Consider the following 27715-nt stretch of genomic DNA (forward strand, 5'->3'; position numbering starts at 1 on the left):
CATGCTAGGTAAGCTGGGGAAGTTGCTTACCAAAGAAATGAGCCATCAGATGATGAATTGTTTCAAATGAAACAACTCAAGAAAATTTCCCAGAAGGCATATAAGGTATGTATGAATATTTGTGGAGAAAGTACACAAACACACAGAATCACGGATGATGGTAAAACAGTAGACATATTGGATCTCTGCTAGTTTGTTCTTACAATGAACAAAATAATAAGGTTTATTTAAACATTATTAATAATAAGGTTTATTAACAAATCTTAGAATATGCTTCCTTCAACCAAAGTTGACCTGAGTACAAATAAGGAAGGGGAAGTTGTGTCAGTTTGGTAGATAGTGGTGGAGGTTGAAGAAGAAGAGGAAACAATGATAATATCTTAAGTCCAGATCTTCTGAGGAGAGACCAGATTTTAGACAAAAGTAAAATGAGGGTTACATTTATGGTTTCATAATATTTAGGGCTAGAGAATATCTTAGAGGTCATCTAATTTTTTTACTGTAAAGAAGCAGAATCTGGGGCTTTATGAGGGGAAATGACTTGCCCAAAGATAATTATTAAATAGTGGAGTTAAAATTTGAACCTAGGTCCTACAATGACACATCTAGTGGTATTTCTAATAAGTCATACACGTCTTGGCTACCTGGAACAAAAGAGAGAAGCAGCCTAAATTAAAGTCATGTTCTGCATCATCATACATAAGACTCTCTCAAGAGATATAGGATCAAGAAGGCCTACAAGTCCCAACTTACTCTTTAAAAAAATACTCAAAATGAAAAACAAATACCTTTACTTTCTATCCTTGAAATAACTCTAAGACAAAAGGGCAAGGACTAGGCAAACAGGGTTAAGTATCTTGTCCAGGGTCACAGAGCTAGGAAGTGTCTGAGACTAGATTTGAAGCCGGGTCCTCCTGACTTCAGGCTTGGTTCTCCATCCATTATGGCAACTGGTTGCCTCACAAGTTGCTCTTCATTTAGATAAAAGGAAGGGATGAATTGGGAAAGTACTCCAGAGAGGAAAATACACACATAGGAATGCTTCCTGTACAAAATGGGATGAAGAGGGAATAATAACTATATATTACTTGGTTGTTTCTAGGGATGAAATTTAGAAACTGAAAATACTAGAGTCTGGTCTTATAATTAGACACCTGGGTTGTACTTCAGATTGACACTGGAATCTTGAGTAAAATATTTAATATATCAGAACAATAGTATTTTCATCTGAATTATAGGAATAGCAATATTTGTATCACCTGCTTCATATGGTTGTGAGGAAATAATTTAATAAACCTCAAAATATAGAAAAGTGAGCTATTATTTTTACACCTCTGGTAATGAATTACTTGACAATAAACTATGTCATTGAAGTCCGTCTTCTTTGCTAATTTTCTATATAGTCCTCATGATTTTGATTTTCCAAAGACCATAATAATTGTACAAGGCAGATTTATATGCTTTTAGGTTCATAAAAGTGTCATAAGTCCTTTCAAATTCACCCTGTGCTTCTCTTACTTCCAACCAGGAGAATCCACAAACCTCTCAAAAATGAAAATATCCTGACTCTTTGCTTGGGCACTGAGTAGGAGGGAAAAAATATATATAAGCAATGAAAAATCCTTTCCTAAAGTTCAGTTTTTGCCTCTGCTCAGCAGGAGAAGGATTTGTTACAGATGTACTTAGAAACGATGAGGATATTCATAATGTGTGAAAACAGGGCTGTTTGCACTTCTAATGTGACTGCGGAGAGATCTAAAAAATAATTCTGTGATTTGTATCAACTTTATAAGATATGCAACCAGTGGGAATTTGATGTGGTGGGGTATAATGGGAGTGATGGATTTGGATCCAGATGATTTGAACTCCAATCAAGGTTCTACCACTTCTATATTTGTGACTTTGGATGAATCACTTAGCATCATCTGGTTACAAGTCCAATAATCCTATGAACATGTGCATTTAGGTTTTAGAAGGGAGGAGACCCTTTACACATGCTTCTTTTACCTACTATCTGGAGGCTTATACAACCTTAGTGATGAAAGACTGTAAAAATAGACTTGAATCCAGGACTTCAATCCCCAGAAATCCTTGCTCCACTTCCCCAGAGTGCTTTGTAATCCTCACTGGGTTCTCACCTGGGCCAAGAGCAAAATCATTATTTAGAGGGTCTCCGCCCATCGCGGGCTCTCTTCTCTTCCTGGCTCCACTGGCAAACAGACACGTCTCATGATGTGAGTGAAATTTGGGTGGGCCTCATGGCCCACCTAGCATGTGCTTCTCTTGCTTGTATTTTCTTTAACTCTTGACCTTTAATAAACCTTATAAAAATAATACTCCTTGCAGAGAGAAACTAATTTCTACCTGCCTCAGTTTCCCTAAATTTTAACTGTTACAAGACCTGAGAGGCCAATTAGTCCAAATAAACAAAACTCCTCTATGGTACAAATGATGAGAGTCTCTTCATGACAATCCCTTTACATACTTTCATTTCCTCCTTCAATTCTTTTGTGGGTTAAACACTCCCATTTCTTCCAACCAATCCTCATGCAGCATTAAGTTGAGGCCCTTCATCATCATGGTTCCCTATTCTGGTTATGCTTTAGTTTACCAATATCCTCCCAAAATTTGGTGCCCAGAACAAAACTCAATCTCCATTGATGTTTTGACCTGGGCACAATAAAGTAGGGCCATCAGTTCTTTATTCCTGGAAAGATGTGCCTATCAGTGCATTCAGAGATCCCATTGGCTTTCCTGGCTGTCATATTGACTCAGATTAAGCTTTCAATTCACTAAAAATAATGGTCTTTTTTGGCTGAATTACAATTAATCCACTTCCATCACCCAGCAACATATCTCTGAAGTTGATATTTTAAACCCTGGTATAACTTTACTTTTATCCCTATTCAATGTCATTTTACTTAATTAGACCCAATAAACTATCTTGTTAAGGTCTTTCTGATTTGGTCATCTATTGTGTCAGCAATTTCTTACAAATTTATGTAATATTCAGATTTTATAAGCATGCTCTTTACTTCTATTCAAGACATTTATAAACATCCTTTAGTCATGTTTCATTTTCTTAACAATCTCTTTATTTAGTTACTGGATTTAAATACTATGTGTGTGCATGTTTTATCATTTTTCCCAGTCATGTCCATTTCCTGATCTTACTTGGAGTCCAGATCATTTTACAGATGAAGAAACTGAGGCAAGAAGCATTGAGTGAGTTCCCTAGGTCAGACATAAGTGTCTGAGGCCAAGTCTGAACTCAGTGTTCCAGACTTTAGGTCTAGCACTCTATCCACTGCCCTACCTAGCTGCTCACTTTATTCAGTTCCCATACCTACACAATACTCCAGATAGATCATGTGATTACCTCTGGTCACAATGCTTCTGGTGATTGTCTACTACCTTACAGCTGGAAGGAATTCAGAGGACATTTAGTCAAAGCTGGATGAACACTGTCTGTACATCAATGGGAATGTAATGGAGTATAGGTATGATGATTAATCTTCCTCTTTCTATACTCAAATGTGGACTCAATCAGACATTGTATTTCACCTCAGGGAGGGAGGTGATACAACAATGAAGTTCCTAGAAAAGAATTTTGCTTCCCAGTGCAGATAAGAATCTTCTTTGTAACTTAGCAGTATGCTTCTTGGGCCACTGAAAAATGATGACTTGTTTGGGGTTATGAAGTCAGTATTTGGAAAAGGAAGGCTTTGAATTCAGATTTCCCTGATGTTTAGGACCAGTTTTCTTTGTTGCATTTTCTTGTTAAAATATCATTTAATTATGGGAAAATTAGGTAAGTTATCTTGTTCAGGTTATAACTTTTATTATCAGTTTAACTAAAATAACTGTTCTTGTGTCTATTCTATTTAATTTTTTTGGAAATGATCATCAGGTGGATGAAAAACAGAATGGAGGGTGCATTTTATTTACTTAATATTGTAAAAATGCAGAGAAAGGAAACAACAGGATTAAACCATTTATTATTTCAAAAACATACAAATGGATCATTCAAGAGGAAGCTCAGATGAAAGTGTAGGAACTAATAATAGTTGAATAACATGGAGGTGTGATTGGCACATATGGGAACTACTAGAGATCTGTTTCACCAAGCAGGTGAAGTAAATGATGTGCGTCTTTTAGAGGTGTATGCCACTTTGGAGGGAGCATATAAAGCAAGGAAGCCTAGTTGCAAATAGTGACAGTCTTAGGTGATACTGACTGATACTGCACATCAAAGAAGAGTTTCATATATATACTCTCATTAGTGGCACTGATGGCTAAAAATCATTTTGGTTGCAATCAATGTTAAGTGCCATCATTTTATATAAGTACATGGCAGCGTTAAGATTATACTCAAGCTAAAATCACAGTAGAAAAATCAAATGAATAAGCACATTCATTTTGCGCCTATTTATACTTTTCAATGAGCTTTAAGCATGGCTGTCTATTGTTATTATTAGGCTCAGGTCTTCTGCCTTCGATCTATTAACTCCTATTAACAAATTGTGGTATCCTATTAGTGTTGTAGAAATTCATACTCAGTAGAGATTTGAACTTAGTTAATATATTTGTATACTGATAACCATAAGTATGGGCCAAGAGGCTATCTAATTTAACAACACATGGTCATATTTTGCCATGTCATACTCTAATTGTTGGGTAATCTCATTGATTCTGTAAGAAGATATTACTCAAATAAGGAAATATATATATACATAATGTTATTTTATATGCCTAATAATAACATTTATATAATATTTTATATAGGACTTTACATATATATATATCATCTCATTTGAGCCTCACAACTACCATGTGAGGTAGGTACTAAAGGCATTATTTCCACCCTTTTTTTCAGTGAAGAGAATAAGATTGAGAGTGGTTGCCCCTTTGTTTATGGTCACATATGTTTCTAAGGAATGATAAGCCCAGACTTCCAACTGACTCCAAGTTTAGCACTCATGCCACTACCTTGTTTTCTAGAGAGCCCAGAGCCAAAAGACCTTCAAGGGTGATCTGTTCCAGGCTCCTTGATTTATAAACAGAACACTTCCCTGAGTTTTCCAATGACTCTTTCTTAATGAAGATAATTGCTTGTGATGGATGGACTCAGTCATCACATTCCTATATAAAAAAGCAGTGAAAAATATTATTGACTTAATTGATCATTTGAAACAGACAAGGTTATGGACTCTTGATGTAGAAGACTGGAGTACTGTATTCTATTGTCTCTTCGTCATACCATGGACTGACTAGGATTTGACAGTTTTTCATATTCTTCTGCATAACGTTGATATTGATCACTGAGGAGAGGTTGATTGGATTCATCTTTGTTTCTTCTGGCCCGGATAAGACAAGTGGTGACAACAAAGACAATTGCCACCAGTATTAGGGCAGCTACTACTGTCATAGTGATTATTTCAGTAACATTGAAAGCTCGTCCTACTCAAAAAGAAAGTGAGAATAAATAAGTGGCAATGATTGATAGAAAGTGACTAACAATTCAAATTCTAAAAACCCAAAGGATGTTATATTATCTAGATATTATTTAATAGCTTATATTATAATCACCCTTCCTCCAATAACTTGGAAGTCAAAATACCAACTAGGAAAACAAACAACTTAAAGGTAAAATATTGTACTTAAAAATTTTCTAGAGTGAAAATCATCTATAGCATAGTTGTATTATCACGAACAAGTCACTAAATCTAAGCCTCAGTTTCCTCATTTATACATTCAATATAATGTAAAATAGCATACAACTACCAGGATTGTTGTGTATAACAGTAATTGAGATAATGCATGTAGCATATTTTGAAAACCCTAAAGTTCTCTATAAAAGTCATCGTTATTTTCATCATCATCACTGTTATTTTTATATCACTACTATTATTACTTACTTGGCCATTGAACTTCATAAGCATATCCCAGATTGTCTGGAGCAGTAACAAACATTTCAGTATTGGTAACTGGAGGCCAGAATGGCACCATATTATATTGCCTGTTGTGTCCAATAGGGGCATTCTCCAATGGAAATATTGATATATCTAAAATGCCAAGGGAAACTGATTAGAAGATATAAGTAAATTAACATGAATAATATTAATTTTTCTCCTAAGGTAAATTTAATAAGAACATTAAGATACCCTGTAATATTTCACTGAAGATAAAGAAATCAAGGAAAGTGTTTTGACAAAAGAAAACTGGGAATAACATGAAAGAATTACTATAAAAATAATTTTGGTATAGCACTAACATGTCACCCCCAAAGGAAAGAAAATTAATTAGAATAGAATGAATATTTTCTCTGTGACCCAACATCAATCGTGTTATTTTTAAACACTGGAAACTAATTTGAATATAAATTTACCAAACTTCATTTGAAAGCTATCAAAAGATGGGTTGGCAGCACTGTTTATAATTTAAACATAAAAATATACCTAGAGAAAGAAAAAGTTGTCCTTGACTGTGAATATTTATTATTTGATATTTCCAACTTAACTTTTGAATGGTGACTTGTCAATATAAAAAACTAAATTTATTTCAGGGGGAATAGGTTTTGTCAACTCAAGGCAATCTGGATTTTTGGCACATCCTCCCAATTTATTGGTTACCAAGAAACCCTTACCATAACAATATAAAAGCATTGTGCCAAATGAGGGTGCCTGTGAGATAGCATTAGTAATACTCTGAAAGTTCTGGTATCATTCCACTGGGTTCTTATGTATTCTCTGGGAAAAGTTTTCTCTTCTGATTTTAATTTGCTGCAAAGGAGACCTTTGAGTTGTCACATATCAAGAAATGGAAAAAGTACTGCCTGACACTCTACAAGGTAAGTCCAGTCACTACAAAAAATATGACAGGGGAAGTATAGGAAGTTGCAGCTGGAGATGAAAATAAGGAAACAAACAGATGAGTCTTTTTGATTCTATCTCCTAAACATTTTTTTTTCATTCATCTCACCTGAAATAATCACTACTCTAGTTCAGATCCTCATCATCTTTTGAATGCAATAGTTTCTATTATAAATGCACCTTTCTGTTTCTTTTTTCTTTACGCTATCCTCTATGTACCTGGAAAATTATCCAGTTGTTCAGTTGTCTCCAACAGTTTGTGACCCTTTGGACCATAGCACACCAATGCTGTCTATGGGGTTTTCTTGGTAAAGATACTAACTTGTTTTGCTATTTCCCTTTCCAGTGGATTAAGTCTAACAGAGATTAAATGACCTGTCCAGAGTCACACAGCTGTTAAGTACCTGAGGTTGTATTTGAACTCAGGTCTTCCTGACTTCAGGTCCAATGGTCCATCCAGTGAATCACCTAGGGTTACACAGCTATTAAGCATCTGAGGTGAGATTTGAACTCAAGTTTTCAGTGAGCTAGGTGGTCCAGTGCTAGATGTGGAGGCTATATTAGACTAGGACCATACAGATGCCAAACAATGACCAGAGGTATTTATAGAAAAGAAAATGTATTAAGAAAATGGATCTGGTTACAACAATACAAACTGATTTGACAAAAGCTTTGTTTTAGGAAATGCTCTACCCCATTTCTAACCACCCAGCTTAAAGGAATCTAATTTAAGAAAAATCACAAATACTGAGAATACAGGGCTTCATCTTCATTATTGGAAGAGGAAGAACATGTTTAAGGGAGAGGAATTGGCTAGTTCTGGACCAAAGCCCAGAATGAATTTGTTTAAGCCGAGTTACAAACCTATAAAAATAATGATAGCAATAGAAATACTAGTATATCTTTTAATATAGTAACTCAAATATGTAAAAAATGTTTCTGTGTGTGTTTATGTGAAGGAATTGAAACTTGTAGAATTCCTATTAGAGGACTGAAAGCAAATTAATCGCCCTCATTATAAAGCTCACAGCTATGAATTTAATCACCACATAAAGCATTAATGTCTACACTTTTGGTTTTGCATTAGAAATTCCAAGTCTTTTAAAATTAACAGAGACTATATCCTACCAAGAGCATGAGCGGCTTAAACTAAAGCCTAAAAACACCTCCTTTGTGCTTTTACAGTATGACATTTAAGGACTCCCCACCCCCATATGTCCCACCCTAACTTTTCAGATTTATTTAATTCCATTGCACTTCATTCACTCTATATTGTAGCCAGGACGGAATAGCGAGTTCTCAACAATTTAAAATGTTAACTTCAATCTCCAAGCCTTTGCACAGTTTGTCTCCCATGCCCAGAATGCAAACATTCTTCACTTCTGTCTCAACTTCCCTAACTTTCTTTGAGGCTCAACTCAGCTAGCTGCTACTTCCTTCTGGAAACCTTTCCAGATCCCTCATCTATTATTCTGAAATTACTTTATGCTTACTTATCTGTTATTTTACGCTAGTAAAATATAAAGGCCTTGAGGACAAGGATAGTTTCATTATTATCTGTTTTCCTAGTTTCTAGCATAGGGCCGTGTACATAGGAGTTGAATATATATTTATTTGTGGATTTAAGTCATCATATTTCATGTGAAAAGGGATATTTCCAATCTATTCAAATATATTACAAACTGAAATTACATACATGACCAAAATCATATTTTTGCCTTCTAGAGAGATATTCTATGCTACTTTATAATTCAGTGATTATTGAATTGCATTTAATTTAATTATTTGTAGATATTCATAATCAAAACCAAATGAAAGGGAGTTTAGCACTCAAAGTGAAAACTATTATCAGAGAGTACTTCTATTTATAATTCTTTAATTCTTAAGGTTATTTATTTAGATAATTATTTAATTCATTTTCTCTTAACTGGTTTTCACATGTCTCCCCATATTCATTTTAGTTTCTCCCTGCATAAATGAGGTTAAATGTCTAACCTTCCTTTTCCCCCTTCCTTTCCTTTCTCCCTTCTTTTCTCCCTTTTTCCTTCCCTCTCTCCTTCCTACCCTCCTTCCTTCCCTCCTTCCTTCCCTCCTTTCTTTCTTCCTTTCTTCCTTCCCTCCTTCCTTCCTTCCTTTCTTCCTTCCCACCTTCCTTCCTTCCTCCCATTCTTCCTTCCTTCCTTTCTTTCATTAAGTATCTATTCATTTGATATGAAATGATAGGAAGCATTTTCATTTTTGTCTGGAATAAGATCATGTTTAAAAGTATATAAATGTACAGTCTTAGGTACAAAAATCAACTTCACAAGTACACAGTATGGTTAGAAAAAAAAGGAAAGACCTACATGAAATTATGAAGGGTGAAATGAGCAAAACAAAGAGAACATTATATACAGCATCAGAAATATTGTTTAAAGAATGACTTGTGTATGTCTGTCTCCAGAGAAAAAAACCTGAAAAGATTGCTTAGGGTGATTTAGGAGAGCTATAGCTCCAAGGAGTTAAAAGTGATAGTTTCAAAGTTTTCTTGTCACACCACATCTAGATTCTAGTATTTAATTCGGGATGCTACATTTTATAGGAAATATTATGTTGGAAAGTGGCCAGAGTAAGGTTACCTAAATTGTGAAGAGTCTTAACATCAAACCATTTGAGGACTGGTTGAAAGAATGGTTCTTTAGACTGGATAAGAGAAGACTTAGGAGGGGCAAGCTAGCAGTCTGAAGTATCTGAAATCATACACTGTAGAATAGGATTAATTTTTTTTTCTGTGTCACAAAAAGAAGAATTAGAAGCACTTGGTAGATAATTCAAAGATCAAACTTAAATTATTTTGAAGGGAAAATATCCTTATAATTAGAGCTATTGAATAATGTAATATGCTGCCTCAAGAAATAGTAGGTTTCCTGCTTCCCCCATTTGAAATATTCAGATTAAGGCTAGGTGACTTCTCACCAGGTTTATCAAATAAAATTTGACTAGATGGCTACTAATGTTCATTCTACAATTATCTGTTAAATGGGGAATAATAAACTTTCAGACTTGTTATGAGAATAAAATGAGATAATGTAATAAAATGATTTGCAAAACTTCAAGTGCGGTTAATAATATGATTACATAGACTTTGCAATTATTTTATACCACTTTCATTTTTGCATTATATAAAATAGCCATTTTGTCAGGATAGAAAATCATAGGAGAAGACAAGAATTAATAACAATTAACTTCGGTATGTGTATAATGACAGAAGCATAAGGAAGGTCAATTTCACTTTATGGATCATAAACAATGGAGTAATACAACTAGAAGAAAACAGTTATTTCATTTAGCCCCTTCACTATACAGATGAGAAAACTCTGGCAAGGTAGAACATTTCTTATCCTTGAACTACTTATGCCCTTTTAACCTAGTAGAATCAATTTTATTTAATTGGAAAGTCATTTGGAGTTATTAGATTGGAATAGCAAAGTGAAGTGGATTAATAGGAAGTTTAAAATATTCTACCTAAAATGTATTTTAAAAGTATATTATATGATTGGACAAGAAAATTCAGGATCAAATTCAACCAAGTTTTCCTTTGTGAGAAGCCAACATGTGATATAAAACAGCACAGTGTATTAAGACACTATCTAATTTTGTTTTAGTCTCTGAGGCCTCTGTACAGGTTTGAATAATCATTCTTCAAATTTAGTTATGGCAGTATTAATCTCTTTTAGGGAGTTGGAGGAGGGAAAAGACTACAGGATGTAGTGGTAATTTTTCATGTAAACTTTACTTATCTTGGATATGACCTGCGTCATTCTAGCATACTTGCAACAATTGTCAAGTTATATTAATTATCCTGAACATATTTGATGCTTGTTCATTCTAAGTGGTTTTCAATGTTGTGGAAATGTCTGGAAAATATGGCATTTCCATCCTAATGTTAAAGGACTCTTTATGTGTGTCAGGTGCTTAGTTTAGTGATAATGACTCCATCATAAAAGTTTACTTTGCTGAGCCTGCAAAAACCATAAACAAATACTTCTTACCAGGATTATATCTCCTTAGCCATTCATCAAAAACTGCATCGGTGAAAGTATGTAGAAGAACAAAAATAGGATCATTGGGAGACAAATGGGTCTGTCCTCCTGTTCCATTCAAAAACAGATGAGCCAAATTATGAAGACTTCGAACTGCAGGATCATATCTCCCTGTAGGATCACTGTAACCTAGATGCAGAAAATAACGATGGACAGACTGAGAAGCTTTATAATTTTTAAAATAGGAGGCAATTTTCTTCCAAAGCTCATCAGAGATCGTTTCTTAGGAACCCATAGTTGATCATTGCCCTGCAACATGTATGCTATTTTTGGGTGTCTTACTAAGAAGTTGTTAAAGTAGACTTGAATTATTTGCCAGCTTTGTTCTCTCTTCTAGGTGGCATTAGTAAGCATTAACCCACATACTTTTTAGAAAAGAGTACTGTAACGTATATTCTGCACACACTGTATCAGTTTAGTATCCATGCACTCATTTTCAGAGATAATTTGGGGTGGTAGAAAGCATTAGATTTCAAATCCAGGGAGTTGGATATCAATCCTGGCTCTTCTTGTTATCTTTCAGATCTTGGGCAAGCTGTTTCATTTATTGCAGTCTCAGTTTCCTCATTTGTAAAATGAGGTGATTGGATTAGATAGGTAGATAGATAGCAAACTATGGCCTGCCTGCCAAATCTGGCCCTTTGTGGGCTTTCCTCTGCTTTTGTATGGCTCTATCGGAATTTTTTTTACATTAAAATATTTTATGTTTTAAAAATGTAAATAAAATATCCTTAGCTTGAAGGCCATACAAAATCCAAGGGCAAGGGAAGGTGGATTTAGTCCTTGCCTCCAAACCCTAGGATTAGATGATGCCTAAAGTCTCTTTGAGAGCTACATCCTGGGATAGTATGATTATTCATTAAATTAAATCCTGAATCTGTCACCTTATCTGATTATTCAAACAAGATGATTATGGGAGGGTTTAAGACTAGCCCAGAATAGAAAAAGGGAGAAAATTAACAATAATATTCATATTCCTGGATTAAAATAAAATTCATCATTAAGGACACCAGGTACATTTAGAGTACTCTAAGGCTAAAACAATAGACTGTCTATATTTGAGTAAATAAAGGAAGTGGAAAACTTCACATTCAACTGAAAATTGCTGACACAATTCTAAGGGATACTACCCAGTCTATCATATACCCATCCGAATGCACCAGCTGTTATTTCAGCTTCCTACCTTATTCCTGACGAACGACTGTCAGCACATTTATATTTAGAAACCTACCTTATGGTGTGGGGAAGCTACAATTTCTCAGAGAAGCTTCCCCGCCATCTCTGCACTAGTCCTAACCATCTGGAAATCTTAGTCTCAAAATGTTTATCAAATTTTGCTAATTGCCTCTGTATCCATGTTGTGTTTTTGATACTGAACTTTTCTAGGGATATGCCTCATTTAGTCCTGAATCACTTTGTGCTTTCTTCCTTCATTGCTCTGAGGCACCTTATTTTAAGGGTTTATCCAATTTTCTACAACCCATTCAGTGGATTAATTTGGCATTGATCATGTCTAATGGACTACTATTGCCACACAAACTCCTGGGCTAGTCACTTTAGTCACTTGCTCTTGCCAAGAAAAGTTCTCTAAAAAATCATTAACAGATATTTCAATTTTTTCTTTTATTTCCTTCTTTCTTTAGTAGGGTAGTTTGTTTTTGATGGTCATGTAGGAATGAAGAAGGAAAATACGTTTTTCTCTCTCATCACTAATCAAAATTCTCATTAACCTATTCTTTCCCATCACTGGCCTATATCATTATTTTTTCTTTAAATTGAATATCAGTAAGTAAAACCAGGACTTTGTTTTCCCCAGAAAAGTTATAGCTAGGGTATGTAGTATATATCTATATCTATATCTATATCTATCTCTATCTCTATCTCTATATATCTATATCTATATCTATGTCTATATCTACATATATATATTTATTTAGAGAAGTTATACCTTGTGCTCTGTACATGCCCATTTTAGCCATGATATAGCTTTTATTCAGTAAACCTATTCCTGATCCTGTCTGTTGAACTCCTTATTTAAATAAACTAAAAAGATGAGATTAGCCTATATAGGATTCTCATATGTTTAAACTGGTTTTCTGAATGTAGTAGAGAATACATTTTGCCTCTGTTTTGGAATTCTATAATATAATTAGGTCTGTGCTTTTAAGAGTGTTAGAAAAAGTTCTAGTCTAAGGTCTTTGATTAGGAAAGTTCTCCCTGGGGAGAATAATGGGAACTAATTGATAAAAAGCTATAGTATTCAAGATGATTTTTAAAATGATCAGGCCTGAACTATATAATACTTTGTACTGTAAAAGAACCAGACTATATCAGAGGTTCTTAGTCTGGAGACCATTAATTTATTTAAAAATATTTTGATAATTCTTTCACTACAATTGTTTCTTTTGTAATTCTTCTGCTACTGGAGTACACAGGCTTTATCAGAGTATGATGCATGTACACACACACACAGCATTAAATGATGTCTAAAGCCTCCTTCTAACTTCTTTGAAGCAGGAGGAGTCCAAATCCCTCATTTTGTTTACTTGCCTTCCACTGTGTTTCTGAAACTATTTGTTGAATTGGAATAAAAAGGAGGAGTATCAAATAAACCAACTTCCAAGCACTGAGCGACATCCTGTGGTTCAGGGAGACGTTGCACCATGGGCCTGGCTACATTTCCAGCAGGGTTTCTGCGAATAGGTCCTCCTTCTGTGCCTGAGAGTCATTGAAAGAAAGGAGGCATTTTACAGCTAGTTGAAACCCTGAAAAATCACAAATGCACAGCATCGACAATAGGAGACAGTTTCTCTGAGGCAGGAAAGAAAAGAGTAAAGGTGTAAGATGAAAGGAAACCTGGGAAAACAGAGCTAGAAGATTAAGCCCTCCTTTCCCCACATACAAGCAAATAAACAAGCCAGGCAGCAAGCAAGCCATCACATGTGCAGGCCTACATCTTGAGAATATATCAAAATTAAAATACCACTTTTTCCCACAAATATTTTAAGAAGAACATTGATTTGATAGTTTAAATTTATTGACTAAAGAAATATTCCCATCAAGCATGGGGAATTTAGAGGAACTGAGTCAAAGAGAAGTAAGCAGAACCAGAAAAAAGTGATTATTACAATGTAAAAGGACAGAAGAATAAAATAACCAACACTGAGTGTTATGACATCCTCCTTATCTTCTTCCTCCTCCTCCTCCTGACTAAGCTTGGTCCCCCCCCTCTCCAAAACAGATCTGAAGAGTCCCTTTTTCAATTTCTTTGCAGAAGCAGGGACTGTGAATGTGAAGCATTACATATATAACATTAGATTTTTTTTAATTGAATTGATTGTTTGGTTCAACCTTTTTTTCTCCCATTTTAGACTTTGTTTTAATGTATTGGCTGCTGGGAGAAGGAGGAAATTTAAGTGACCTTAAAACATAAGATATCAATATAAATATAGTTTTCAACAAAGAATATAAATTGGACAGTTTGAAGTTTTAACTAAATAAAATCCCAGTCCCAAACCAAGATTCACTTGACACATTTAAAATAGGATGTTTTGAAAGTCAGCATTATTATGACCAAAAGAATACTTGATACAGAATAAGGAGACTGGAATGTGTCAGCAAGTGAGCACTTAATCATAGCTTTTTAGAAGTGGAAGGGATTTGGGAGGTCATTTCATTCAGCTCTAGATTTTAGAAATATGGGGCTAAGGCTTAATGGGGGAAATGTTCAAGGTTATATAGCTACTAAGTGGAAGAGGCAGGATCTGAACTACAGGCAGCCCTCTTTCCATTGAACTATGTCATTTCATTTCTCTAAATCTCTTCCATGTAATTGTCTTCCATGTAAAACAGAAATAAAAATCCTTGAACTACTTGCCTTACTGGACTGTTGTGAGGAAAGTTCTTTTTAAACCTGTAAGTGCCATAGAAATGTGATCCATTATATATATTTTTTTCAGAATTGTTTACTCTAAATAGAAAAATGGAGATTATCTCAAGCACTTATAAGGATTTACACAATTAAGGGGAGGACAGAGTTTAAGCTAAAAGAGTCAGAGTTCTTTAAGCGAAATTTGCTTTAAAGAGCTACAACTTCAAAGAAAATAAGAAAACAAAAAATTTAAATATGTTATTGTCAATGATTTAGTGAATAAAGGGCCAGGCATGGAGTCTGAAAAGACCTGAATTCAAATTCCCTAGATTTTGGATTAGTTGTGTGACCTGAAGGAAGGTCTATATTGAGTAGTCCTCATAATAGGAGAAAAACAGAGATAGAGAGAAAGACATAGAGAGACAGAAATAGAGAGAGACAGAGATAAATAGACAAAAATAAACAAAGAAAGAGACAGATAAAGACAGACTCAAAGAAAAAAACAGAGAGATATAAAGATATTCAGAAAGATACAGAGAAAGACAAAGGAGAAATATGGAGAGATTGAGAAAGACAGTAAGAAAGAAAGGTAAAAAGAAGGGGGAAAGAAGACAAAGAGAAAAAGAGGGAACAACATGTCATAATTGATAATAGGTTTTTTCCCCCTGAGGAAACATTATTTTAACTAAAGTTTATGTAGCCTTATAGGTTATGACTATAATAGCAAATGCTTTTGAACTGTTCAATTATATACTCTCCCCCTAGAACCACTTCTAGCTCCTTATCTGTGTAATCTATCATTGTAAAATACTTTTTCCAGGATTTATCTTAGTTTCTGTTTTATATTTCTGTGAAGTATAGGGTGAAATATAATTTTTTAAATTGTAATTTTTTTCCTTTCATAACCTTACTAAAAATGAAAAAAACTATGCATTTTTATGAAGATTTTTTAAAAGATATTTTGACTTTGAGGTTGAGTCTGATCTGATTTACTTGACTAATAAAGCGAGTTTAATTAAAAAAAATACATCACTTAGAGAATAACCAGTGCAATTGTTCTTTAATAAAATATCTGTCTTCTTATCTACCTACCTACCTACCTACCTACCTATCTATCTATCTATCTATCTATCTATCTATCTATCTATCTAATCTACCTTTTTTGCCTTTCAGGTAAAATTTAGCAAGACTGTGCTGGTGTGTTGATAGTGCAATTTTCTTTTTCTAAATTCCTTGCCTTTCCCCCTAAATTCTTACACTTATATGTAACAAATAAGTAGTCCATGCAATGGGAAAGAGCACAGAATTAGGAACACAAGAGAAGTACTGGATTTGGCTTCTGCCCTTACTAGAAATGTGACTTGAAAAAGTCATTTAAACTTTTTAAATCTCCAGTTACATATCAGTAAATAAAATATCAGTAATTTCAAATTCAAAATCAATAAAATTCCATATCAAATTCAATATATCAAAAATATATCAATAATCAAATTCAAAATATAAAAAAATCAGTAAAATCAGTAAAATTAGATTTGAGATGAAATTACATGAAATTACTGTTAAATTGTAAAATAACTTGTCAAAAATAAATATATTTCATTTACTAATAATTTGTATGAAAAATAGAGTAACACTATCTATGGCATCGGAGACTAGTCAGAGATATTAAAACATCACAGGGCTTAAAGGACTTTTGAAAAAAAACAAACCTTAGTTCTGTTCTGTTCTGTTTGTATAAACATCTTCTTTAGAAGATTTTACACAATGCTACTCACAATGCTGCTAGGGAAGCTAAATGGCACAATGATGGAACCCCAAGCCTTCAGTGGAAAAGACCTGGGCTTAAATCCAGCCTGAGGTACTTTCTATCTGGAAAGACCATAGTTAGTCACTTAACATCACTTTCCTCATCTGTAAAGCTGAGGTCATAATAGTACCTACCTTCCAGGGTTGTTGTAAGGATCAAATAAGATACTATTTTAGTAGGTGTTATATAAAAGCTAGCTATTATTATTATAATACCCCTTTTATTTCTATTTAAAATAGAAATCCTATTCTTCTGGCTAGAAAATTCTCATTTTTATTCATCCTTAATCCCTTTAGTTGCATTTGAATCCCTGACTTTCTATGTCAGGTGGGGATAGAGTTCCCTTTTTTGACCTTTGTCTCTTTATGAGATCAAAGAAGGGATTGACTAGATGATATTTATGACCTCTATGAGGCTGATGTTCTGTAATTTCTATGATCTATGAAAGGGAGAAGTATCCTATATGATATCTATGCTTTCTTTTAGCTCTGAAATTTTGTGACTCTAGATCTTAGTTAATGAAGTTCCTAATATTCCAAAATAAAATAAATGTTCTTTCCCTCTTCCCCCTTGTATCCTCCTAACATCTTAAGTGTCTAAGTACCCTTTATTGAAAATGTTTTACTTTTAAGAGCCCAAAAGAAGGTATGTTAAAGGCTGGAAGCATAATGAGAGGAATAAATTATAGCAATCAGTTTTTTAGAATGCATGTGGAAAATAATGTTCAAGTTAGTAGATTTCTGGCCAACAATAGGAAAAGATAAAGGGTCTGAAAAGTATGGAATGTCTATATTCTCTAGGTCATTCAACAGAGCAGTCGAGTGATGTTTTTTAGAGATTTTTTTTGGAGGGAGGGGACAGAGAAACTCACAAAGATCAATTTTGGTTTTGTAGTCACTAGAAATATCCACACTAGAATCATAACTAGGCAGGACAGTCAATTGACAATATTACCTTACTTTACCTTATTCATAACAATTCATGGCATTACCTTTCATTTCTTTCTCATTTGTTTTCTATATCCACTACAGTTGAGTTTGTCCCAAGACACCAGAATTTAGAGAATGAGCTCGTTTAACAGAGTAGAAGGCACTGTCGTGTAGTCCTTGTATCCTCACTCAATTGAATCTGTCTTAATGATTGCTTGTATTATTTTTATGAAAGACAGTTTGTTCTAGAAACTGTCCTTGAAACAGGAAAACCTAGGCTCAAGTCTTGACTCAACATATATTGGCCATATGACCTTGGACAAGCCATAAGTTACAGAGGATGTACTAACCTGCATTGGTAGACACAGTTTCCTTATTTGAGAGTTTTTGATGACAACCAAATCAGAGTTCTAGACCATATTCCTGTTATTTTTACATTATGAATCACAAAATTGATTGACTTATGTTTCTTGCTCAATGTACTGAAAGTATTAGCAATTGCTCTGCTCATATGGATGGAATCCTAACTTTTGAAGTAATGATAGATATATTCAGTCTCACCACTTTCTAGGTAATTTGTTTATTTTCTGTGCCTTTAAAATAATTCTAAGTCTTTTATAGAAATTGGAACTTACTGTTACAAATGGTTCCCAAAGTATCATAATCTTCCACAGATTCGCACAAAACTCGCCATTGTGAAAAGACAGAATTTGGACTTATTAGAGAAAAATCAAAGTTACTTCTTGAGCCCATCAAGTTGTCTGTGCAGATATCACAGGTATTTCCTCCAGTAGCAAAATTCCAGTATGGAAGGGCAAAAGTGGGATCTTGCAGCATCTCCTAAACCACAGAAATGTTATTAGTGTTTTCTAATAAAATCATTTGCTGGTCAAAAAATTTTTTTTTTGCTAAATTCACTCCAAGATAGAAACTTAGATAACTAGTTCTCTGTTAACCTTGGTTTTTCATATTATATTGGTAGTGCCTAGTGCCTAGGAAGAGCCAATGTCTATAAATGAGCACCTAAATTAATAGAAGGAATAATTTAGGCAATGGGACAATAAAGCCTATTGTATTATATAGCAACATGGAAAATCATTTGGGAGCATATTTAAATGTATGAAGAATTTAGTCTGCAAAATTTACTTTGCTTTCAACAGCAATTATCAGTCACCTTTTTTTTTCCTGCCCAGAAGTTTGTACTTCCTTCTATTGTTTATTCTATCAATGAAGTAAAGGAACACAAGCATCTGTCTGAAGCAGATGTGGAAAACTAACAAGATGGGAATTAAAGGTGCACTCAAACCCCACCTAATGGTGTTAATTGGTTGCTTGAAAACACTGCTTTAGGCAAAACAGTATTAAACAGTTAAATGAAATAGCAACTCTTCAGTCAACATCCCTTCATTGAGAAATCATGTGCTAAACAATTAGTAGATGCCCTGCATTGTGTTTACAGAGGGAGGTTCAGTTTATTACACACATATTCTGAACCATCTCATGTAGCCTATAGTCTCATGGGGGGAGGTAAGACACAACACATATCACAATAATATACAATATTGAATGCCAAGTGCTTTGTTGTTCAATCATTTCAGATTCTTCATGACTTCATATGGGGTTTTCTTGGCATAGATACTTGAATGGATGGTCATATTTCCTTCTCCAGTTCATTTTACAGATTAGGAATCTGAGGCAAACAGGGTTAAGTGACTTGCCTAGGGTCACCCAGAGAGTGTTTTAGGCCAGATTTGAACTAGGGTTTTCCTGACTCCAGCCCTGGCATTCTATCCATTGTGCCACCTAGATGCCCATTAAGTACCTTAGAAAATTGCAAAGCCAATTGCCAAATATAGGCTAAGGCAGAAAGTCTATTCCAACTGGGGGAATTAAAGATGGATTTCTAGAAAATGTGGTACTTGAGTCCAGGTTACAGGATGGTGGGGATTCATAAATAAAAAACTGGAGGGAGGACATTAAAAGCTCAGGGAACAATGTGAGCAAAGGTTCACAGCAGAGGGAGAATGTAGTGTTATTCAGTAGGTCAACTTGCTAGTGTCCAGGGAGTATGGAGGCTAGAAATATGAGATGAAACTAGAAAAGTAAGATAATACCAGAGCATAGAAGACATTGAATTGCCTTAAAAAAAAGTTTGAAATTTACTCTTTAGGCAATGGAGAACCACTGAAGACTTTATCACATGTGACATGATTGACTTTATATGTAAAAAAGATGACTCTGGCACTGATGTGAATCATAGGATGGATTTACAGGTGAACAGAGTGGAATAGAAATCCCTGTTGAGTCTTGGTTTATTAACTCAGAGACTAGAAATGAAGGCCTAGAATAGGGCAGTAGCAGTGTAACTAAGAAGAGAGAGATGTGACAAGCTCTGTTGAGGTCGAATAGATACTCCTTAATAACTGACTGGATATAAAGAATGATGAAAAAAGAAGCATCAAAGATAATCCCAAGGTTGCATGCAATGTTGTAAATGAAAGACACCCCTATTGTCATAATTAGGACTCTAGCAGTTCAGCATTTATTTCTAGAGACCTGAGATTATGACAGGATTACATTGGTTTAGGGAAGGTTGATACCCATTCAGATTTCAGGTTTGGATATTTGACACATCAAGTTATCTAAGAGTCTCCTTAGATTTCTAGTTGGCTGTTAATTGAGTAGAGGAGCTCATGGTGGTCATGGTCAGAGGGCAAGAAACCAAGAAATCAAAGACATCTAATCGCTTGACTTCTAGTATAAGATCTAGGTAGAGAAGTCAACTTTTAAATTAATTAGGACATGGTTTCTTAAACAGATCTATAGATGGAGGTATTAGCTTTCAACTTCAGAGGTTAAAATTCATCATCCCAGTGGAAAAGAACAAAGAAAAATCACTGAGCCCAAGTGCATGTGGGAAAGGGAAGGTCAAGATCATTCATTAGAACTGGAATTGATGTTTGGATTCTGGAATTTATGTTTAGTATCTCTAAAAAGTAGATCTGACCACGCTACTCTCATGTAGAAAAACTTTCAGTTGACTTTTAAGATACTGCCTTCTTAGTCTGCATTCTGTTGTTGTAATCTCTTCATTCTTTTCTATTTAGGCTAGGATAAAATATAAACTCCTCAATCTGGCATAAAAATTCCTTTCACAGTCTACCTTTCACCAACCTTTCATGTATTCTACATTCCAATTAAACTGGATTACTGTTTTTCTCTGAACTTTTCTTTTCTATCTTCCATCTCCATATGTTTGAAAGGCTAACTTCCTTACCTGGAATGTACTCCCTATTTAATGCCACTTCTAAGAATCCCTAGTTGCCTTCAAGTGATAGCTTAGATGGTAACCCTTATGCAGAATCTTTCCTTATACTCTAGTTCTTTGTGTGTTCTTCTTCCTTTATACTCTTACATTGACATGATCAGATGGTACACATGCTTTAGAGCCACTCTCTGATGACAGGTGAAAAGTTTCTTGATGTCAGGGTCTAATTTTTTGTCTTTGTATTCTATTTGTTCAGCACTCTGCCTTACATATTGTAAATGCTTAATATTTTAAATATTCAGGGGGTGCAAGATGGTGCTGGATAGAAAGCCTGATCTGGAGTCAGAAAGACCCCAGTTCAAATCTAGCCTCAGATACTTCCTACCTGTATTACCCTGAGCAAGTCATTTAAATGTATTTGCTTCAATTTGCTCATCTGTAAATGGAGAAATTGAAAACAACAACAACAATGAACCATTTCTTTGTGAAGAAAATTCCAAATCAGGTCATGAAGAGTCAGATATGGCTAAGCAATAATATTTTTAAAAACTAAATTGAATTTCTGAATTCTCTGATTATGTAGATAAACTAACTTGAAATACTATACATCTTTCTCCTGACAAGGACTGCTGCTAAGAGGAATTCTTTTATTCTGTGTAGATAGAAACCACCTAAATTTGTGCTTCCCTGCATCCTATTTTGTGTGCATTTGTGTCCCTTCATACAGCGTTCAAGCAAATGGGATGCTGGGTAAGATGAGCTAGGTCAGACAAACCTTGGGAAGTGAATTCTATCTACACAATTCAATTCCATTCAGTTCATTTATTTGACCAGTATATATTGATTATTCACTTAATAGGTAAAATGGTATTTATTTCTGTAACATTTATAACTCAAGTGAAGAATAATGACTCAAACTAGGTACCAGGGATAATTTTGGATGGTTTCTGGGGACTTCTTAAAGGACATTTTAAGAGGAAAGAAGGTGTTAGGCAATAACTTGGTTATAATGTATGTCAATTACATTGATAAGGAAAATTTATGTAGTTTACCACAGTAGGATAAACATTTGGTCAGTTTCTGTCTTTTTCCTTAGGCCTATGATCTGGTTTCTCTTAGCACCACTCTCATTTCTTAGAAAGGTTCATGAACTCATGCTTTACTTTAAAAATTCCAGGTAGTATAAGCATTTATTTTACTTATGAATTCTAATAAGATTTTTTGGCCCTTTGGGAAATTGAATTCAGTCTGTTATTTTTTTAAGTTTAAGTTCTGGTTTAAGTTTTAAGTTTATTTTCCATTTCTTACCCTTCTCTTTTCTCAATGGACTGTTACTATGCATGGCATAGTAAATCATATTCTAGGAGATTCCTTCTGATCAGTCTTTTAAAAGATTTGGAAGGTCAAAGAGCTAGAGAACATTTTTTTTTCCCAGAATTTTATCCACTGTGGGGTTTAGATTTTTCACTTTGAAAATATGATTATTTCCTCTCAAAATCAGTAACAAGCTTTTAAGTAATCATCAAGAGTATGTTTGTAGCTTGGTAATTAACATTCAGTAGTACCAGCATCTTTATGTGGTATTTCCACAGCATAGCACGTCAGGATTTAATTGACCAGATTTGCAGGGCAGTTGGTTTTCTAGAATGCTAGTCATGGTGTTTGGAGTTTACATAGGCAAAATTGAAGCTTTTACATATTTTCCAGCTGCCCTTTCATTATGATGTGCCCAGGAGAAAATAACTTGAGGGCACAGAGATCTGCACCCAATTACAGATGACAGATTTATCTACTCATAATCCTCTAAATGTCTTACTTGTAATCAGAGCTATAAAATATGGAGCCCAAAGTATCAGCTGAGATCATTTAATCATTCTGGAACTACATAGAGAATATTTCATGGTACTATCTTTAGCTCTCTGATTTAATGAATTGAGTAGCCCCTCTTCAATCATTCCTTTTGAATGCAAGCGAAACAACGAACAAATTGTCACACCTACTTTAAAAAATATTAAATCAGATTCTGAAAATGCTTTCAAAATAGTTTTGAGATATAAAGGTTTTTAGAAAATCTTTTGCTGTACAATGTCATTTCACCACTTAACCAGTGTGTATTTGGTGCCATTTCTAGTTCATTTCTGCTATTTTTCTTATTGATTTTGTGCTCTATGGCACTCGACACAAGTGATAGTGCAGTATGAATAGCCCAAGGATCCTCACTTCAATAACAGACTTGAAGTATTGTGATACTACTGTCAATAGTAATCAGAAATCACTTTGCCCATGCTAAAGGCCATCAGATAGACAGACATACTAAGGATATGTCACATAGAGAAAAGGTGATTCAGTGAAAAATGAGATAAGAGCCTCGTATCATTTTAAATAGATTGCTACTTTAGACTCAGATAGAAAGAGGTTTGGAAATGTGAATACAGATGAAAACAGCATAGTGTAGAGAGAATGGTACCTATGCCAGGTGACAGAGGTTGTTCTGTAACATTACGAGATAATCCTGAATGCAGAATGATTTTTTAGAAGACAACTAGGTGATTCAGTGGGTAGAGAGCCTAGCCTGGAGCCAGGAAGACCCGAGTTCAAAACTGGTCTCTGACACTTACTAGCTATGTGACTCTGGGAACATTAATTAACCCTGTTTGCCTCAATTTTCTCATCTGTAAAATGAGCTGATTGGGGAAATGACAAGACACTCCAATTTTTTTGCCAAGAAAACTCCAAATGAACTCCTTAAAAGCAAACTAATTCAGCATTTATCCCATGCTCACCTGCATGTCTTTCTCCAGCTGCAGTAGGTGGTACCTATGCCAGGTGAGAAATGCTGGGCCTTCATGAGAAAAATCCACAGCCCCAAAGCTCTCCTGCCCTTCCCCAAGGAACGTTTTTTTGACTGAGTAATAGTGGGCCCACACAAAATAGTTGTAAATGGAAATATTCTCAAATTGTGGTGTATTGCCATCTGTTCCCAGTAGTTCTTCTGATCTCCTGGTAGCTATGACCAAATGGGGATGAATAGTACGCTTTGCCATGTCGAGGGCTTGGATAAAACGATTTCTTTCCTCTGTACTTAGATCTAGAAGGTTTCTCCTAACTTGAAAGACATAAGAATTAAACATTAATACATATTAGGAAATAATTTACAACATAGAAAAGATAGGGAATTGAGTTTCTTTGAAGACTGGACCTCATATAAACTTTTCAGTAGCTTAAATATTCCAACATCATAGTTTTCTAATAGCCAAAGTATCATATGATATAAAAGATGAAGAATTTCTAGAAATCATCTTGTCAGATCCCCTCATTTTATATACTGGGAAATGAAGACCAATAGAAGAGGAATGACTTTCTCAAGGTCATAGAGGGAACCAATGGTAGATAGGTGATTTGAAATGTATACCCTCTGGGAGCCCCAAGTACTCATGCTAGATCCTGTGCTCTCAGATCAATTATAGATTAAACCAGTTTATACCAGATATTTCTAGTTGTCTTTTAGTCCATCGATTTCCATTTTTCCTTATTTTGAAGTAGCTCTAAAGTTAGGGACATGGAAAAGGATAATCATTTATATAGTGCCTACTAAGTTCCAAGTATTGTGGTGATTTAAAATGAAGTGGTGACTTATTTTGTCTGTAGTACAGATTTACTTGAAGAAGCTCCCACCACTCTACCCCAAGCCAAAAAGCATGACTCTAGAAAACTAAAGTCACATTAGAGAATCAGACTGCACAAATTAGTGTGAATATAGGTACAGTCAATATTCTTTACATACTACAGTAGAGCATCTTTTATGAAAAGAAAACTACATAGAGTATACAATGAAGCTGAAGGTCTTATTAAAATACTGTAAGATATGAAGTCAAATAATTCCAGTGAATGTGAATTACATTTCTGGATGGATAATAATGTGTGAAAAAAATCATCTGAAAGTAGAATATGTGTTTGTGAGTTAGGTTGGACAATCTTTGAGATTGAAGATTTTTTACTGTTATTCAATTGCTGAATTAAAGTGAAGTCAAGATGTGGAAAGAGCATTGGAGTTGGAGTCAAGGAGAATTGTTTTCAAATTCCCTCTCTGATGGTTGTTGATAAGCTGATTCATTCTAGACTAATCATTTCACTTCTCTCAACTTAATGTTTCTTCATTTACAAAACAGGGGTTAATAACATTTGCCCTACTTATCTCACTGGATAGTTGTAAATAAAGTCCATCAGAAAACTACATAGAAATGGAGTCATTATAAATTTAAAATATAACTCTATAGAAAATATATTAATTGATAAGCCATTTCTTTAGTTGGGTAACTGTGTTTAGGATGTTTTAAGGTTGTGAAGGTGAATAGATTCCTATATATCTGGAAATAGTCCTTCTTGAAGGCATCCCAGTACTGTCATATTACTTTCTTGCAATGGAGTATCTCTTAAAGGAGACAGAGAGGTTATTCATCCTTGCTTAGAACATACATTTTCCTTGAGATGGTAATTAGATTTTGTATTTATATGGGAGCTTTTTCTTGTTATAGAGCCCTCAAATGTCATTGTTTGGTTCTATGGAGAAAGGGGGGGGGTACACATTGGTAGAAATTTGTTGAAGTCATGATTTTGAAGTGACTTTATTCTATTACCCCTGATTCATCTAAAGTAGAGAGGTTGAAAAGAGCAATATTCTGTTTTATACCAAATCCATTCTTCTTTTTACTTTTAATATTAACTACCATAAGATGTGGTGGAGTATCCTTTAGTATTCTGATAGAAATGTCAATATAATTCCATTAACACTACAATAGTCTCATTTAGTTTAAAGCTGGGAGAGACTTTAGGATCATGTAATTCACCTCCCTTATTTAACAGGTTAGGAAACTTAGGGCCAACATATTGAAGAGAATCATCCAAGACCATATATAGTAAATAGCAGAGCTGGGATTCTGTCCTAGGTTCACAGACTCCACATGTAGTGTTTTTCCCCTATCCCAGTGATAGCAAACCTATTAAGAGACTGAATGCCCAAACTGCAACCTTCACACCTCATGTGAGCCTCACTCTTACCTCAGACAGGGGAAGGAGGAAGTGCTCCCATTGGGCTGCTGGGCAGAGGGGCAGGTGATGTGAGAATTGTCCTTAGGTGCATGGAGAGGGGAGGGGAACAGCCCCTTCCAGCATAGATGCCATAGGTTTGCCAATATGCCAATATATCCTGGTGACTGTCATATATATATATATCCCTATATCCTGGTGACTGTCCATTATTCAGTTTGGTCCCTCTAATTTTATTTTATTTATTTTGTCATCATTTAATGTGATATCATAGTTCTTTGAGTACAGGACCTTAATTTGAATCTCAACCATTCTACTTACTCCCTATGTAACCTTAGGCAAGTCACTCAATCTCTATTGGCCTCAGTTTCATCATATGAAAAATAAGAGAAATGAACTAGATGACCTTTAAGGTCCCTTCCAATTCTATATTCATATTCCTATTATCCTTTTTCCTCAATTTAACTCCCATATTCTCTAATATGAGTTTGCTTATTTCTACTAGATGTTTTCCCTTTTCAAAGAATTTACTTTGATTTGTATGGCATTTTTGTTTAACATTCTTTTGCTTAGCACCCCTCCTCCCACTGAAAATCTATTGCTTCAGTTCTCATATAATGTTCTCAACCTATTTTTAATGCAGTTTACCTGTAATGACCCTTTGGTCACATGTTGATCCTCTCCATCCAGGTTTGCATGTCCCACAGTTGTATCCTGAGAAATTACCATTGCAGTGGCAGGTCCTGTTGAAGAACCTAGTGGGCCAGGCTTCTCGATCATCTCTGCCATCATGCGGGTACTGGGGCCCATGGGGTCTGGAATCAGCAGTAACTGCATCACATCTGCCCCGCCCAGTGGATGAACCACAGCTGTCCGTCCCCGGCTCTGGTCCCAGACTCAGATCTGGACAGCATTCACCACTTCTCAATGCATCCAGGGTAGCACATTCCCGTGGGAACTGTGCATCACTCTGGTGAAGGAGAAGCAGTGGCCAAAGCATCCAAAAGAGATGTCCTCTCCTTGCCATTCTGGTTTAGTCAAAAAGCTGGGAAATTCTGGAGAAAAAAAGGCCTGCAGGAATGCACCCCAAACTTCTTACCTTGTTTTCTCCTCTAATGGAAATCAAGTACATGAATAAAAATAAGCTGAAAAAAAAGAGAGAAAAGTAAAACATAGTAATATACATACAATTAAACTATTTTTCTATCATAAATGTCATTACCTATTTCCCCATCAAAATGACTCTACATTTTCCCTCATGAAATAAGAGGAGATAGAGTGTTATTTCAGTTTAATCATGATAATCTACCATGACAAATTCCAGTTTGCACAACTTCTATTGCAACTATTTTTCTTTTATTCACTAAAATTTCAATATTCTTTATTCTAACAAAATTAATATGGTTCTAATCTAGTCCATTTATCAAAAGAGCTCATTATCATTTTACCATCATTAATTAAACCAAAGTATGGAATTATGAGAAGTGCTGAAAGCAAATTTCAGTTGAGTCATTTTTTTGTGATTGAAAGCCATATTTTTTCAATAGCCTTTGGTACCTTCCCACCCAACTTTGAAATGGATTGTTTTCTCCCTTACCTTTCACTCCTTAGATCCTTTCCTGCTCAATGTCTCCTGTACCTCTGAGTTGTTCTTCCACTGATGTAACAATTACTGATTGTTTTGTGTTTCTGACTGCTTCCTAATCTCCAGTATGCTAACCAAGCATAGGGGTGGGCTCCTTCTCTTCCCCACCCGCCTTTGCTAATCCCCTTTTTGCTTCAGTGAGTTGTTTTTGTCTTTAAGTATTTGGCCAGCACATGATTCCCTCCATGCTGATCG

The 27715-nt window shown here is 34.9% G+C and overlaps 1 protein-coding gene across 1 annotated transcript; it reads right to left on the reverse strand.

Annotated features, from left to right (window-relative positions):
* Positions 1-3981: 3981 nt before the first annotated feature.
* TYRP1 (tyrosinase related protein 1) lies at positions 3982-27715 on the reverse strand. Its single transcript, XM_007499569.3, has 8 exons — positions 27473-27715; positions 26524-27020; positions 23613-23935; positions 18197-18401; positions 13505-13672; positions 10904-11083; positions 5919-6065; positions 3982-5460 (listed from the first exon to the last, which is right to left on the reverse strand). The coding sequence occupies exons 2-8, from the start codon at positions 26900-26902 to the stop codon at positions 5255-5257; spliced, it is 1608 nt and encodes a 535-aa protein (XP_007499631.1). The 5' UTR covers positions 26903-27020; positions 27473-27715; the 3' UTR covers positions 3982-5254.

The sequence above is a fragment of the Monodelphis domestica genome, chromosome 7, assembly GCF_027887165.1.
Source record: "Monodelphis domestica isolate mMonDom1 chromosome 7, mMonDom1.pri, whole genome shotgun sequence".
In the NCBI taxonomy this organism is placed as follows: Eukaryota; Metazoa; Chordata; class Mammalia; order Didelphimorphia; family Didelphidae; genus Monodelphis; species Monodelphis domestica.

Coding starts and splice junctions, on each gene's coding strand:
- TYRP1 (XM_007499569.3), bottom strand. CDS start 26,902: ATGGCAAGGAGAGGACATCTCTTTTGGATGCTTTGGCCACTGCTTCTC. Junction 13,673..18,196: donor TTTGGGAACCATTTGTAACA/GTAAGTTCCAAT, acceptor AATGACTCTCAG/GCACAGAAGGAGGACCTATT. Junction 11,084..13,504: donor TTTCAGAAACACAGTGGAAG/GCAAGTAAACAA, acceptor TTCTGCATCTAG/GTTACAGTGATCCTACAGGG.